Source organism: Phascolarctos cinereus, unplaced genomic scaffold (assembly GCF_003287225.1).
Source record: "Phascolarctos cinereus isolate Bilbo 61053 unplaced genomic scaffold, phaCin_HiC Scaffold_4;HRSCAF=312, whole genome shotgun sequence".
Taxonomy (NCBI): Eukaryota; Metazoa; Chordata; class Mammalia; order Diprotodontia; family Phascolarctidae; genus Phascolarctos; species Phascolarctos cinereus.
The window spans coordinates 83,411,074-83,425,865 of NW_027555847.1; the positions used below are offsets into that span (position 1 = coordinate 83,411,074).

Sequence of the window (14,792 nt, forward strand, 5' to 3'; positions counted from 1 at the left end):
CCCAATTTTTCTTGTGTTCAAAGCTCTTATGAGCCTAAAAACCCTTTTTTATGGCCTCTGGCCCAATCCTAAAAAAGTACTGCTGATCACCTAACCTAAATCTGCCCTCTCCTTTTCAGCTGGTAGATGAGGCCTTAGGCATAATAACTCACTGAGTCTGGAGGAATTTAGGACATAGTTAGAAGGAAGTACCTTCTAGTAATCTACATTTCCCTGGCATTTTGATCTTTGACACTTTTTGTAATGCTAGGAAGGAGGCCAAAGCTGAGTGAAGGGACGAGATAGGTAAAGGCAGACTACTGTGGACTTTGGGTGTACAGAGATATGGATGGTCTTCAGGAGGGTGACCACAATAATAATTGATTGGAACTCATCATTACTGGCTACCTGAGCACCTAGAATGCACTGGTAGAGAAAGTTAAACACAGATAAAAATTTTTCTTCTGTTGAGTTAATTTTACCTTCTCTAAAAAGTTTTTTAAAAATTATTAAAAAGAAAAAGTTTAGCAAAACTGGCCAACATTTCATCTGACAGAATATGCAATGTTCTATACCTATAAGTCTTCTGTGATGACATGGAGAGAGGTGCATTTTTTTTCCGGCTTTTCACTGGGGCTTAGCTTGGTCCATGTATTTACCAATTAAATGGAAATATTTAAAATTATGACATACCTCTCTCCTCCATTTCAAAAGAATCGTGAATGATAGTATAAGTTTTCATTAATGACAGCATTCTCAGGCTTTTTGGCCTCTTCTCCAGCTGTCACTTTTTTTTTTCTTGGTGAGGCTGTTGGGGTTAAGTGACTTGCCCAGAGTCATACAGCTAGTGGGTGTTATATGTCTGAGGCTGGATTTGAACTCGGGTCCTCCTGACTCCAGGGCTGTTGCTCTATCCACTTTACCACCTAGCTGCCCCAAGCTGTCACTTCTTGAAGTGGAGTTTTTCACTTCAAAGGTTGCCTGTAGTAACCCCAAATCTTTTATGGCCAGGTAGACAAAAGACAACCTGTTAGAATTGTTTATAAATTTTCACAGTAGGACTTCTATGAAAAAAAAGGAGCCATTTTTTGTGCATAGAATGTGGGATATCTCAGTAGTCTGCTTCCTGCCAGCCTGGCTCAATGAAGCTCTGGTGGAGGGGCAAGAGCACTGGATTGGGAGGCGAGTTAAAATGGCGGTCTGCAAGGAGTCTTCCATTCCCAACATTCTGTAATACCGGTGAGGTTTCTGGATAAGCATTCTGGTGCATGTTAACAGGGTCAAGCATTCCCCTCTGACTCTCCAGCAACTCTGGCCAGGCTAGAAGACTTCACGAAGACAAAACACAAATACGTTTGTGCTACCAGTTAGCATTCTCAGTCCTGGCTGTAATGTAGATGATAATTTAGGTAGCACAGCAAAACCATTCTGGAGCGTTACCCCCCCCCCCCAAATGCTTAGAATTGGGAGGAGCAGGTATATGACCAGGTATATGGATCCTGGGCGCAGAAGGAAACGCTTTTCTCAGCAGAAGCATGATGTTCCCTTAGGGAAAAGGTAACTTTCCATCCTCTCCCAAAGTTATGTTGGACAAAGCAGGGAAGAAACTTTCTGGAAGCAAAGAATGGCAGGAAGAACCACCCATCCTTTGCCATTCTTGAAAGTCTACAGTCCTTGCTATTTCAGTCCCTGTTTTCTGTAACACTTAGGTAGGGGCTTTAATTGGCAGGAATCATGGAATTACCCTCTCAAGGTAAGCCAGATCTCTCTCTCTCTCAAAGTTTCTTGAACATGCTTCACGGAGTAGATTATCAACAGATGTCCCCTGGGTCCTAGGGAAAGCTTTTGTGTAGCAAGAGCTGGGACATGTCTTTCTAGTTCAGAATGCATTGGTCCTGAGCCTGCTGTGAGTAAATGGGGCACGCGTGAAACCTAAGACAGGTTGGGTTGGACTTAGACCATTCATCCTCATCAGCTCTTCTTGAGATTCCCTTAACTTGGCCTTTTGTCCCAGGTTTCAAGAAGAGGTGGGGCTTAGCTAGTAGTGGAAAGCCTCAGGAATCCTTATTTCTTTTTTGTGTGTGTGTGGTGCAAAGGAATCACAAACACTGAAATGTCATCATAGGACACCAGCACATTGCCTGCTGAGCTCTGTTCCCAGATGCCATCCTCTCTGCCCTGTGTCCTGTGGATCAACAATTTGGCCAGCTCTGAAAACCTGAGGAAGGGAGGACACCAGTGGATCAGTCTCCTTGACTAAGTACCTTCAGGGGGTTGGGGATGAGACGCTATTCTTTATCCTAAAGAAGTAACTGATTTCTATGGTGCTTTCCTAAAGACAATCCAATTTAGTCAAATAGGCCTTACATACAGCCCCATAACCAGTTGTGTTGGAGCTGAGATCTGAATGTATCTGCTGTTTTTGTCCATCTTCACTTCCTATCTGCTACATTCTGCCATAACTCTTCATCCTCTGAATTGACAGAGATAATATTGAAATGTTGGTCATGTGTGTTCCTACAAAAAGTTTCATCTCACACATGCTTTAAAGATTATGGAATACTCATTACAACTGTGAGGTAAACAGTCTGCAGTTCATTCAGCTAGTGTCAACTAGAGTTGGACTTAAATCTTCAGGTCCCAAGTGCTACCCTCTCTTGAGGTATATAGTTGGGTCAGGGCTGAGCAGCTTGGTTTCAGAGTCCTGTCATGTCATTCTCTTCCCCTCCCCCCCCAATTCTCTCCATTATATTCTGCTGCTCATCCCACATTAGAATTACCTGTTGGGGTCATGTCTGTTATCCTGGAGGAAGATGCGTGTTAGCTGGGCTACTTGTTCATTAGACAGGACATCCCAGAGCCCATCAGTGGCCATGATGATCACGTCGTCCTCTTGGGGCTCCTGCTGTTCTAAATCTACTACAGTAACCTGTGGTTAGAACCAAGATCAGATCTTCAGTGTCCTCTTGCCAAATTACCAGGCTCTGCTGGGCCCAGCCACCTGATTCTTCAGGACGTGAGGGTCAGATAGAATCAGAAAGCTTCAGAATGGCAAGGGATAAGGCAGACCACGGAACCCAACACCCTGCTTTTAAAGAGGAAGAAATGAGTTTTCAGGGGTGGGGGAAGGAAGAAGTGTCCAGGGTCTCCTGCTTCCATGCCAGTGTTTTTTCACCTAGAGAGGTGGCATGATAGAATGGAAAGTTACCCTCGCTCTAAAGTCAAAGGACTTCAAAGCTTGCCTCTGACATAATACTAGCTGTGTGAACTGTGTGTCTCAGTTTCTTCAATTGTAAAATGAAGGGGTCTGCATTGTGAATTGATGGCCTCTGGATCCCCTTTCAGCCCAAGATCTAAGAATCTATGGCACACTGAGGCCCCTAGGAAACAAAGGGGTTAGAGGGCAGAGTATGTGGGTAGTAGCCAGTGAGACTAATCAGTATTTCATTACTTCAAGGACCTGTAATTGTGTCAATGCAGGTTGCTATCCCTTTGAACTTTTTCTGTGGCTGAAAAAATTCATCACTGCTACCAAACAGGGGCTAAGTCTCTCTCAGACTTGTTTGGGTCTTGATACTGAAAACATCTGGGGCCTGGAAAGGTTATGTGAGAGCTTGGGGCCCCTAAACAAGGCCATAAGAGCCCAAGGTCGCTCCCACCATTGAGATCAGGAAGGGCTTTAGTTGAGATGTGCAGTGTAAGTTGCAATTATGCGGTTGCCTCACATGTCAGAGGCTGGGCCTGGGCTTCAGGCCATGATGAGTCCCTTCCTCACCTCAGGAATAGAGAGAAGAAAGGGCTTGATGTTGATATCTGAGTCCAGGACCTTCAGCTGATGGTCTCCCAGTCCTCTGGACACAGCCAGAGTACCCAGCAAACGAGCCTGGTGGGAGACAGGACATGGGAACACATCAGGTGCTCGGGCTCATAGTGACCATCTGGTACCTCAGTGGTAACCCCCACAGGAAGGAAAATTAGGCAGCTAGAGAGACTGAGAAGCAGCAGGCTTATCCTGTGAGATTACTAAGGAGGACTCTATTAGGTTCCTTTGGGAGAGAGGGAGAGGGAGGCTGGCCCTGATATAGTGATGGTTCCTGCCCTTGGCAAGGCCCCCTTGTCCTGGCCCACCCCTATCCACCAGCCAAGGTCATGAGTGCCTATTAGACGCTGAATAATGACTTCAAACACCGGTGGGATTAACTAGAGAAAACTGGGGCAGGAGGGAGTGTGAGAATCACTGACCTGCTTGCCCTGTCCGTGAACCAGTGGGTATTTGAGGTCTGATTTCTCCACTTGTTTGTAGCCCCTGAGAGAAAGACAGGGTCATAACCTCTCCAAGAACCCCCATGGTTAGGTCCCTGAACAGCTCCTTGGTCAGAGCAAGAGTGAGAAGAAACAACTTCCTTCCTGTACTCACTCACCAGCCATTCATGTTATAGTCTCGAAATAGGACTTTCTGTCCCAAGTCTTCACTTTTCAGGCGCCGGGGAAACTCCAGCCGGGTAAACTCGTTAGCCAGAAGCCTGGGATGAATGAAGGCCTGAAGGCCAAGAGCAGACTCTCAGTGTGGGACCCTTGCTTCCAAGGTTCTCCTCTGGCTTCTCATGTCCCTCTCCCTGCAATAGCCCACCCTTCTGCCTGGTAGGCTCAGGAATTCAAGTCATTCTGGCTTCTACGATCTACCTGACCACCTCCCAGGAGCTTACCAAGTGCTGAATTCGCTGTCTCTCTGTCTCTGGGGTGAACTCGGAGCTCAGAGCTCTCATGCTGTCTCTCTGTACAAGTATGGCTCTGGGAAAGAAATTCAGAGTGAGCATGGTGTGAATCACGGAGTCTGAGCCTTATCCTCCTTCAGCTGGGCTTTTTGGACAGCTTCTTAATGGATCACCATTCTCCAATGACTACATCCTTCTACATGGATATGTCTAAAGCTCAGTTCTGCCCAGGTCTACCCCTTACTTGCTTGTGTGACCCTGGACAAATTACTTAGCCTCTCTAGGCCTGTTTCCTCATCTGTAAAGTAGACTGATGTCCTTTCCAATTCTAAAGCTAGGATCTCTGTGATCATCATAATTGTAGCCTGCCTCTCTAGCCCAGTCTTTCACTGCTCTCCTACTCAAAACTCTGCTCTCACCTCTTTCCTCATCCATTCATTCCTATTGCTCTTCTTGCCTCTCTGGCTAACCTGAGCCATCCTTGGAATTTTAGGAAGCTACAGCTGAAAGGAATCTCCAAGATCACCTAATTCAAACCCTTTTCCAAAGAATGAAAAAGGCCCAGAGAGGGCAAGGAATTTTTCCAGCATCACACAGTAAGTCATAAGCCAAGAGCCAGGACCAGAACTGAGAACCCAGATATCTGGACGACCAGGCCCAGGGCTCTTCTACCTAAACCTCAACACCGCCTCTGAGAGTGAGAGGTAGAAGGAAGGTGTAGAAGACAAGTCCTTAAAGTCTGCCTTTGGGAGTTCCCAGTCTAGTTGGTGCAGATAAGACACAGGCACAGCTAGGCCAGAAAGAGAAATTTGGTAAGTATACAGAAGACATGTATAAAGTGAGTGTTCAACAGGAGGGGGAGATCCCTACTTCATCTTACAGGTGGGGAAATTTCTGTACTAGAACCCAAATCTCCTGAATTAAGAGTCCCTGGCTTTACCATGTTGTTGTGAACAATAATTAATTATGATAAGTATTTGATATTCGTTAATAGTTAATATTTTCTAATAGTATGTTTTAACACACATGAAGTTATTAATAATAACACTTTGCTATAGTACTGTCAGTTTTACAAAGAACACTTTCCTTACGACAGTGATATTTAGTAGGGAGTTACAAGAATTATCAATCATTTTATAGAAGTAATTGAGACTTAACATTGTCACCTACCTTGCTGCTGTAAGTCAGGAATTGTTTTTTGTTTTTGTTTTCTTGGTGAGGCAGTTGGGGTTAAGTAACTTGCCCAGAGTCACACAACATAGCTAGTGTGTGTTAGTATCTGAGGCCAAATTTGAACTCAGGGCTGGTGCTCTATCTACTGTGCCACCAAGCTGCCCTATCAGTACTAGAATTTGAACCCAGGTCTCCAGGCACCAAGAGTTCTATCTGCTATTATGCTGCTTCTCAAAGCCCTGTTCAGATGCTCCCAAGCCACAGTGGTAGGCTCTTTTTTTTTTTTAAGTTCATATATTTACCAGGTTCTCTTTTGACCTAGAGCTGTATCTGTGACTTACTTGCCCTAACTGGATTGGGAGTGCTATGAAGGAAAGGATGTGGATACTGTCTCCCTGATTATTGAATCCCCAAGGTCATTTTTCTAACCCTCTTGTTTGTGTACAGAGAAGGCAACTGACACTCAGGAAGGGGAAGTCCACCCACCCACCCCTCCTTGAGGCACTGGTCCAGGGGGCCCACATCTGAGATCCAGTATAGGCCAGGACCCAGACAGTGCTTGGCATTCACCTGCTATCCCCAGCATTGGCAACATAAAGCTTCCCCTCCAGGTAGAGGATGGCCAGAGCTGTGCAGCCCCCAAACTGGCCAGTGGCTGTCATCTCCTGCCCAATCATTGTGTCCTGTTGACATAAATCCAACCCCCACCCCCAGATTTCATCAGGCAGCTGTCCCATGAGAGGAGACCCAGCAGCCACTGAGGAGACTTCAAGAGTAGAGACCTAACCCCCACCCCGAGTTCCATACCCTCCCTACCCAGTCCCCCAATCAACTTTCCATCATCCACCTAGGGAGGGGCTTCTTTATGTGCTCTCCCTGAGAGCACATAAAAGTACCTCTCTAGCACCATTGGGTGTGCTTAGGAACAGGGATTCACTCTATCCCCTCCCACAGTTCTCCAATCCTATTCCTGCCTTCTCCTCTGTGTGCCCCAACCCAAGCTTCCTCCCCAGCTCTGGTCTCAGACTCACACATTCCTGGAAAGCCTTCTCAATGGCTCCAATCACCAGATCTTGTGCCTGGATTCCTTTCTCCTCCACAAACATGGGATCACTGGAGCAGATGCAGCAGCCACTGAGATGCATAGGGGGCTGGGGGTGCCAGGATGCCCTCCACTACATCCTCCAGCTTTGCCCTCAAGCAGCTGTGCAAGACATTGGAGGCGATGACTGCAGCAGCAGGACCCCCATGACCATCAAACAGCGCCCAGTAACAGCCAGGAACATACTGTGCCAAGAAAGCAGATGTTAAGTTTCGGCAGTTATTTGCCTGAAGCCTAGCTCCTTCCCCAACTTCATACGTGTGGGCAAGGACCTAGCCTTCCAGGCATAGGCCTGCCCAGTCCCAGACCCCAGCCTGGCCCCTCACCTCCTCCTGGCACAGGATCATCCACTCCTGGTCTTCATTGTCCCCTAATTCCCTATGCTTGATGGACAGCTGACCGCATGCTGCCTGGTCTTCATTGAACTCAGACTTCTCTGCATTAATGACCCTGCAGCCACAGAATTGTGGTTCAGGCCCCACTCCAAAAAATGTCCTGAAGAGTCTATAGGCTCAGATAAGGGTTAGGTAGCTGGAGGTGGGGCCCCCTCCCCATGCTGAGTCCACAAGCTCTTCTCTGGACAAAGGGCTCCATCAGCTGAACCAACCAATCTAATCTCACTCAGCCCCACACAGCCAAAAAGAGAAAAAGAGGCCACCAAGAATATAATGGTATGAGTCAGCTATTATTAATTCCAGCTGCTATAGCACTTCAAAGTTTACAAAAGTACCTTCCTCACAGTACCTTGTGAAGTAGGTAATGACAGTCATTCCCATTTTACAGATGAATCCCCACTTGACTACCTTAGTGTTAATGTTCATGCTTCCCTCTCCCTCACATGAGGTATAGATGATATAATTCCCAAGTTACCAGGTCAAGTCAACATATACAGCGATGTAAACCAAAAAAAAGGCCAAGTTCTGGAAGGTCCCAGATGCCAGATAATAAAACATTCCCTAACCTTCACCATAACCAGGGAAGTAAGGTCCTCCTGGGACAGAGCATGCATACAGGTCAGGTTCACCAGATGGTTTTTGCTTAATTGTTTTTCTTTGTTAAAAGGGAGGTTCAGTCTGAAGGGAGTGGGGGTTAAATGGTTAGGATATAAAGACATCAATAAAATATATTTTTAAAATGTTTCAATGGCTTCCTACTCCATTTGCCATTCAAGGTCCTCAGATGTTCTTTATCTCGTGCCTTCTCTACCTAATTTAGGCTCTCACCAAATTAGAAAAATCTTTGCTCCAAACATGCCCTGGAATTGCCTTCCTCACGAACTTTACATTTCTATACTTTTTTTTTCTTTTTTGGTTAGGCAATCTGGGGTTAAGTGACTTGCCTAGGGTCACACAGCCAGCAAGTACCAAGTGTCTGAGGCCACATTTGAACCCAGGTCTTCCGACTCCAAGGCCAGAGCTCTATCCACTTTGCCACCTAGCTGCCCCTGTACGTTCTTTAAAACCCAATTCAAAGGCCACCACTTCCAGGAAGCCGCTTCAGATCCTCCTTTCTAGAAAGGACCTTCTATTTTGATTGTAATTCTCTGATCTAATATTGTTTTATGATTACATATGTGATGTCTTGGCCAACTTCTAAACTATAAGCTACTGGAAGGCAAGATCTTATCTGTCTAAGCTCTATATGCTGGTGGCCTTCAAAAATGTTGCTTTCTTTTCTGCTTACCAGCTTTGTGACCTCTGGCAAGTTACTTAACCTCTCTGGCTCTGTGTCTTCATCTCTAGCCACCAGATTGTCTTTGAGATCCCCTCAGCTCAAAATTCTTCTTATCCTATGAAGTGACTCACCCAAGGTTAGCTCTGACCGTCACATGTCAGCCCTCCTGTGAGCCCGATTTCGGGTCTAGGGCTTTTTCCACACACTAACACTGAAGTCACCAACACAGATTCAAAGACAGTCTCCCAGTCTACGAGTACCCTGCGAATTTACTGAAAGAGGAACCGTTATGCTTGGGAGAGCTCAGGCTCACACTTAACACCCACACCTTCCCCAGCAAAACACAATCAGGCCACCTGAGAACTAGACTGAGCCCCTTCCCCTTCCTCCGCAGGGCAAACACTTCTTCCTCTTGTTGAAGTCTTTTCCTCTTTCTCCCATCCCCTTTTTCAATCGCAGCCCCAGGTATCAGGGTAGTCTGTCCCTAGAACAAAACGCCCCTAATTCCCGACCCCAGGTTACAGTGGGGGGGTCAGAGAGGTCCACAAGGGGTCAGGGTAGGTAAAGTGGTCCCAGAGGTACGTTCCGTCTGGTTCTTGTGCTGTCTCCCCAAAGTAGTGGGGTCAGAATCTTCCCCTCCCTGGTATTTTAGACAGACACACAGACAGACACACACACACACACACATTGCCCCAAGTCAGCCTCTAACCCATACCTCCTTCAGGCCCGAGATGTGGAAGGGAAGAAGCTCGTTTCACAAACGGATGTAACGAAGGGGAAGGGGAGAAGGAGAGAGGGAAAGGGCTCGGAGGCAGGGGGATTTCGAGTGTGAAGAGAAGAGAGGCTAGGGTGGGGGAGAGCCCAGAGCTGGGGAGAGGCTGGAGGGGAAGGTCGCTCACTCACTCGGCGTAGCCCGCGTTCCAAGGCAGGGACCGGTCCGGGGCCGGACAGTACACTGGCCTGGGACGGGTCTGAGGATCTAGGTAAGGGTCAGGCCAGGGAGCTGGGCTGACACCTCGCAGGAACTTGGGCCGCCGATATGGGAGCGGACTAGCCGGCTCGGCTCTGCCACAGGCTTGGGGCCCCCGGCTCCCGACAGTGTCCCCGAGGCCGGTTCCCCATCCCCTTGCCTTGGATTGGCCCCGGCCGCAAGAGGGGACCCGGTGCAGGAAGCGGCGCCGCCACCATTGCGTGGACATGGGCTCGGAGGCAGGGGCCAGCCCACGCTGGGCCCTCATCCACGGCCTCGTCGGGGCTCTGACAGACGGCGTCCCTAGAGCGGGAGACTCGTGCCCCGCCGTGGCCCGCAGGGATCTCGGACACCCTGCTCGCGGAGAAGTTGCGAAGCAGCCCCCGTCCTCCTGATTAGACCTGGGCAGGCGGACCTCGGAGTTCCGAGCGCGGAGTCTGGGGGCAGGAAAAGGTGGGGCGAGGCGGGGAGGAGGGACCAGAGCCGGGCTGGCGGGACAGGGGGAGGAGGAAGCCACACTGGAAGGAGCTTGGTCTTCTTCCTGGAGGGCGGGTCTGTGCAGCCACGAGACCCGAAACTTGGTGTGCTGCACAGAAAGAAATCCTAGGGTATGGAGCCTGAGGCTCCATCGAGTCCCAGTCAGGCTACTTACTAGCTGTGTAATCTTGGAAAAATCCCTAGCGCTTCCTCATCTATCACGTAAGTCTGCAGTTCTCAAAGAGCGGTCCGGGCTTCCCTGTTTTCATAATGCTGAGACGTTTTCATTTCTGATACAGTAAATGTGCGTACATAGAACACACATAAACTAAAGGCCTTGGGGGTGGGGATCCTCAATAATTTTTAAGAGCTTAGGGGGGTCCTGACTGACACCAAGAAAGTTGAGACTCGCTGGCCTGGAAAGGTTCCTCGACTTGTAAATCAGGGGAATGCTGGAGAGAGATTATTTGCCCAGCATTTGTCCAAGTCTCTCATGCAGTTCTTTAGGAGAAGAGAGCTAGATGAGGCAGTGGATGGCGTGCTGAAGGTGGAGTTAGGGAAATCCTGAGTTCAAATCCTAGCTCAGACACTTAATGTCTGTGTGACCCTCTATAACATAGGGGTAATAATAGGACTTGCCTTCCCAGAGCTTTGGGGGAGGATCTAAAGCATTATCATTATGGAAAACACTCTGCCAACCTTGAAGGTTTATCCTCCTCCTCCTCATCATTATCCTCACCATCATGTGGGCTATGTTGGAAGTGTTGTCTGAAATTAGACTTGTTCTCTTCATTTTCCACTCATTTTGGACTTCCTTGGCTTCTCCATCATGCCCTGACTCCAGTACCTTCTCTTCCCATCCCCCTTTTCAGCTTTCTTTTATTTATTAATTTTTTTTTTTGGCTAGGCAATGGGGTTAAGTGACTTGCACAGGGTCACACAGCTAGTAAGTGTTATGTGTCTGAGGGAAGATTTGAACTCAGGTCCTCCCGAATCCAGGGCTGGTGCTCTATCCACTGCGCCACCTAGCGGCCACCTAGCTGTCCCTCAGGGTTTTTTTTATGCATTGTCTTCTCCCATTAGATTGAAAGCTTCTTGAAAGTAAAAACCATCTTTCTTTTTCGTGTTTTGTATCCCTATCTCTTAGCACAGTGCCTGGCATGTAGTAAGTGCTTAATAAATGTTTGCTGACTGTTGACTATCTAGTGCAGAAGGCAGAACAAGAGACAAGTCTTCCTGAAAATTACAAAGAGGCCATTTTTAGGCTTGATATTAGAGAAAACTTGCAACCACTAGAGTGATCTAAAAATAAAACAGGAAGATTGTGGTTTTCTTTTTCTGAGTTCAATTAATAATACTTCAATAAACATTTATTAAGCATCTACTATGTACCAGGCAGGTGGTATTAGTAGATAGAGCACTGGGCTTGAATCAGGAAGACCTGAGTTCAAATTTGGCCTCAGACACTTACTAGCTGTGTTGTATGACCCTGGGCAAGTCACTTAATCCTGTTTGCCTCAGTTTCCTTCCCTGTAAAAGGAAATGGGGAACCACTGCAGTATCTTTGCTAAGAAAACTCCATGGGGGGCAGCTAGGTGGCACAGTGGATAGAGTACTGGGGCCTCAGACACATAACACTTACTAGCTGTGTGACCCTGGGCAAGTCACTTGACCCCATTGCCTAGCCAAAAAAGTAAAAAAAAGAAAACTCCGTGGATGAAAGTCCATGGGGTCACGTAGTCAGACACTATTGAACAACAGGTTCCAGACACTGTGCTAAGCACTGGGAACACAATCTAATGGGAGAAGACAGTACACAACAGAAAGCTGAAGGTGGGGGTGAAGTGGAGAAGCCAAAAATGAGAGCAGCTGGGTGGGAAATGAGGACATTTCTATCCTGTGCACCCTCCTTCTCTACCTTCCACTCAGAGCTGGAAAGGGTATGGAGGAGGGGTTAGAATTAGGGCTGATCCTTTCAAGATTCTGTAAGATCTTGCAGGATGATGGGATTTCCCAATGAAAAAGTATGGGAGAGGGGGAGAGAAGGCACAGCACAGTGGAGAAATAAAAAAGAAGTCTAAAATGAGTGCAGTCAGATGGGAAATGAGGGAGCTTCGATTAAATAAGGTCTTCCATTAAGACCCATGCAATCCCTGGTAAAACATATATAATTGGGGAGATTTTTGTTCAGTTAGGAGTTGGACTAGTTCAGAAGCCTGCTGAGATGGAAATTCTGAGATTCTGGGAAGGCCTGGCTCCAAGGTCTATGATCTGTGAATGAGTGTGTATGTGTGTGTGTGTGTGTGTGTGTGTGTGTGTGTGTGTGCATGCACAGGTGTATCTGTCTTTCTATTGGTCCCTGAGGGGATGTGCCCTATATCATTCATTCAGATTGGCATGTGCACAGCATATGGGGGGCACTGGGGCAAGACACAAAGCTACACAACGCTATACCAGGATCCCTGCTTTCAGAGTCTACAGTGTGGCAGGAGAATACAAAACAATAAAGATACCCCAACAAAGGCATTCTGGGGTGGCTCCCTGGAGGAGCTGGCATTTGAGATGGAGCTGGAAAAAAATAGGCTGGAATTCAATGGATAGAGGTAGGGAAAGAGAAAATTCCAGGTGAAGGAAACAATGAGCAAAGACATGGAGTATGAGGCATCCTCCTTTCTCTCCTCAGGAATTATACAATTTCTTTCTGTTTATAATCTCAAAACACCTCTTGTGGCTTTGGCCCTAAGAGGGAAGGAGTCCGGTGAAGGAGGAGATCTGTGTGGGTGGAGGGTAGGGAGATGCTGGAAGGGCCACTTCTGTGGAATCCTCTGGTTCTTCTACCTCTGCAGGCAATTACATCTTTCCAGCCAGGAAGTCCTTCCTGTTGTCTCCACCAAGCCCTCCTTAGGTACATCCTATATCCATTTCCATTCCTTCTGGCCTTAGTAGAGACCTAACTGCTCCCTTTCTCTGGGGTGGCATTTGAGTGTCTTCTGCATCCTGGAGTGGAGGGTTGATGGTGAGTCTGCAGTGGGCCCGGGACAATTTAGGGGAGTTGAGTGCTAGGGCAGTCCTGGGTTTCATTCTCTCTGTATATCAGGATGGGTGCTCACAGCCAATGTTAGTGACCTCTTAGAGTCCAAGGTTAGGATGCTTCATAAAAAGGGGAAGATGTAGGGGAAATCTTCGGAAAGGGTGTCCTCCTTGACGTCGTTACTGTCCTTAAAGGTTGTGCAAGGGCCTCACAGAACAGAGAGTACTCTGAGATCATCATCTCTGCCTGCCTACCTTCTTCTAACCAATGGCAAGGGAGTGCTACTTGTCTATAACATAACCTCCCTCTGTTCTGCTTCCCCTAGTAGAAAGTAAGCTTCTGGAGGGTAGGGACTGGGGTTTTGTTTGGTCTTTGTATGGTCTCAGTGCCTAGCACAGTGCCTTACACACAGTAGGTCCTCAATCAAAGCTTGTTGAATTTGGTGATCCCTCTCTTTTCCCGCTTCCCACCCCCATGCTGCCATCTAAGATAATGGTTTGCTATTAATTAGTCTGTAATGTCCTTCTCTTATAGACTGCTTATGATATCCCTTCAGCATGGCAGAGTCTGGAGTTGGCCATGTTTCTATAGAGTAGCTCATCCGAAGCGTCTCTCCCCCGCTTCCTCCTTCCTCCCATAGACCGGGGTCCAGCAGAGGTGAACCAGCCCATCAAGTCACACCTCAGGAATATTACCACTCTGAAGAGCTCCCTTTCCAGTCTTTAACCCCTTAGGCCTGACTGTGACCCACAGGCTTCAGAGTGATTATTCCTGGCTGAGCTCAACTAGCTTTTCTGTAGTAACCCATTCTTGGCCCCTAACTTTCCTAGGACTGTTTACATCGTGTCTGATTCCTCATGCCCCTATTAGGGATTTTCTTGGAAGATACTGGAGTGGTTTACCATTTCCTTCTCCAGCTCATTTTACAGATGAGGAAACTGAGGCAAACAGGGTTAAGTGACTTACCCAGGGTCATCCAGCTGTTAAATATCTGAGGCTGGATTTGAGCAAGGTCCTCCTGATTCTAGGCCTCATGCTCTATCCACTTTGCTACCTAGCTGTCCTTAAAAGAAGAATCACATTAAAACAAAGGAGTTTCTAATATTGAGATTTCAGAAAGGAGGACTGGGGAGAGAGGGACAAGATATTTAGATGGAACGGGTGACAGGAGTCAAAGAAATCATTAGACAGTCCAGTCTCACTATACACTAGTGGAGTCACCTGCAAACATAGTGACAAAGCCACTTAAATGAGGCCCTTTAGAGTGGTGGTTCTCAAACATTTTAGCCTCAGAACGACCTTAAAAATTATTGAGCACCCCCACTCCCACCCCAAAAAATTTATCAAGTCTCATCTTGGGGAGGGAGAGAGGAGAAAAATTTTAAACTCAAAAGCTAATGTAAGTGATTGTTGATAAATCAAAATAAATTAATAAAAAATTTTTTAAAAAAGAATTTATCAAGTCTCTTACCTCCATTTTGTCATGGGTTCCTCACAATAGCTCTGGGAGGGAAAGAGGACAGGGCAGAAATTATTATTAACTCCATTTTAAGGAGGTAGAAACTGAGCCTCAGAGAGTTTGGGATGTAGGGCTGAGAATCCTGGACAGGTGGTCAGAAGACTTAGGTTCGAATCCCAGCTATCTCTGACTTGCTGGGTGACCTTGGACAA

The 14,792-nt window shown here is 47.2% G+C and overlaps 1 protein-coding gene across 1 annotated transcript; it reads right to left on the minus strand.

The window, feature by feature from the left end:
• Positions 1-1,177: 1,177 nt before the first annotated feature.
• PPM1M (protein phosphatase, Mg2+/Mn2+ dependent 1M) lies at positions 1,178-10,103 on the minus strand. The gene is given in 12 exon segments (XM_020971501.2): positions 1,178-2,063; positions 2,065-2,197; positions 2,760-2,908; positions 3,755-3,862; positions 4,222-4,285; positions 4,401-4,519; positions 4,686-4,770; positions 6,438-6,550; positions 6,899-7,024; positions 7,026-7,154; positions 7,296-7,419; positions 9,547-10,103. Coding segments are annotated over 12 exon segments (1,515 nt in total). The 5' UTR covers positions 9,882-10,103; the 3' UTR covers positions 1,178-2,033.
• Between the last annotated feature and the right edge of the window lie 4,689 nt (positions 10,104-14,792).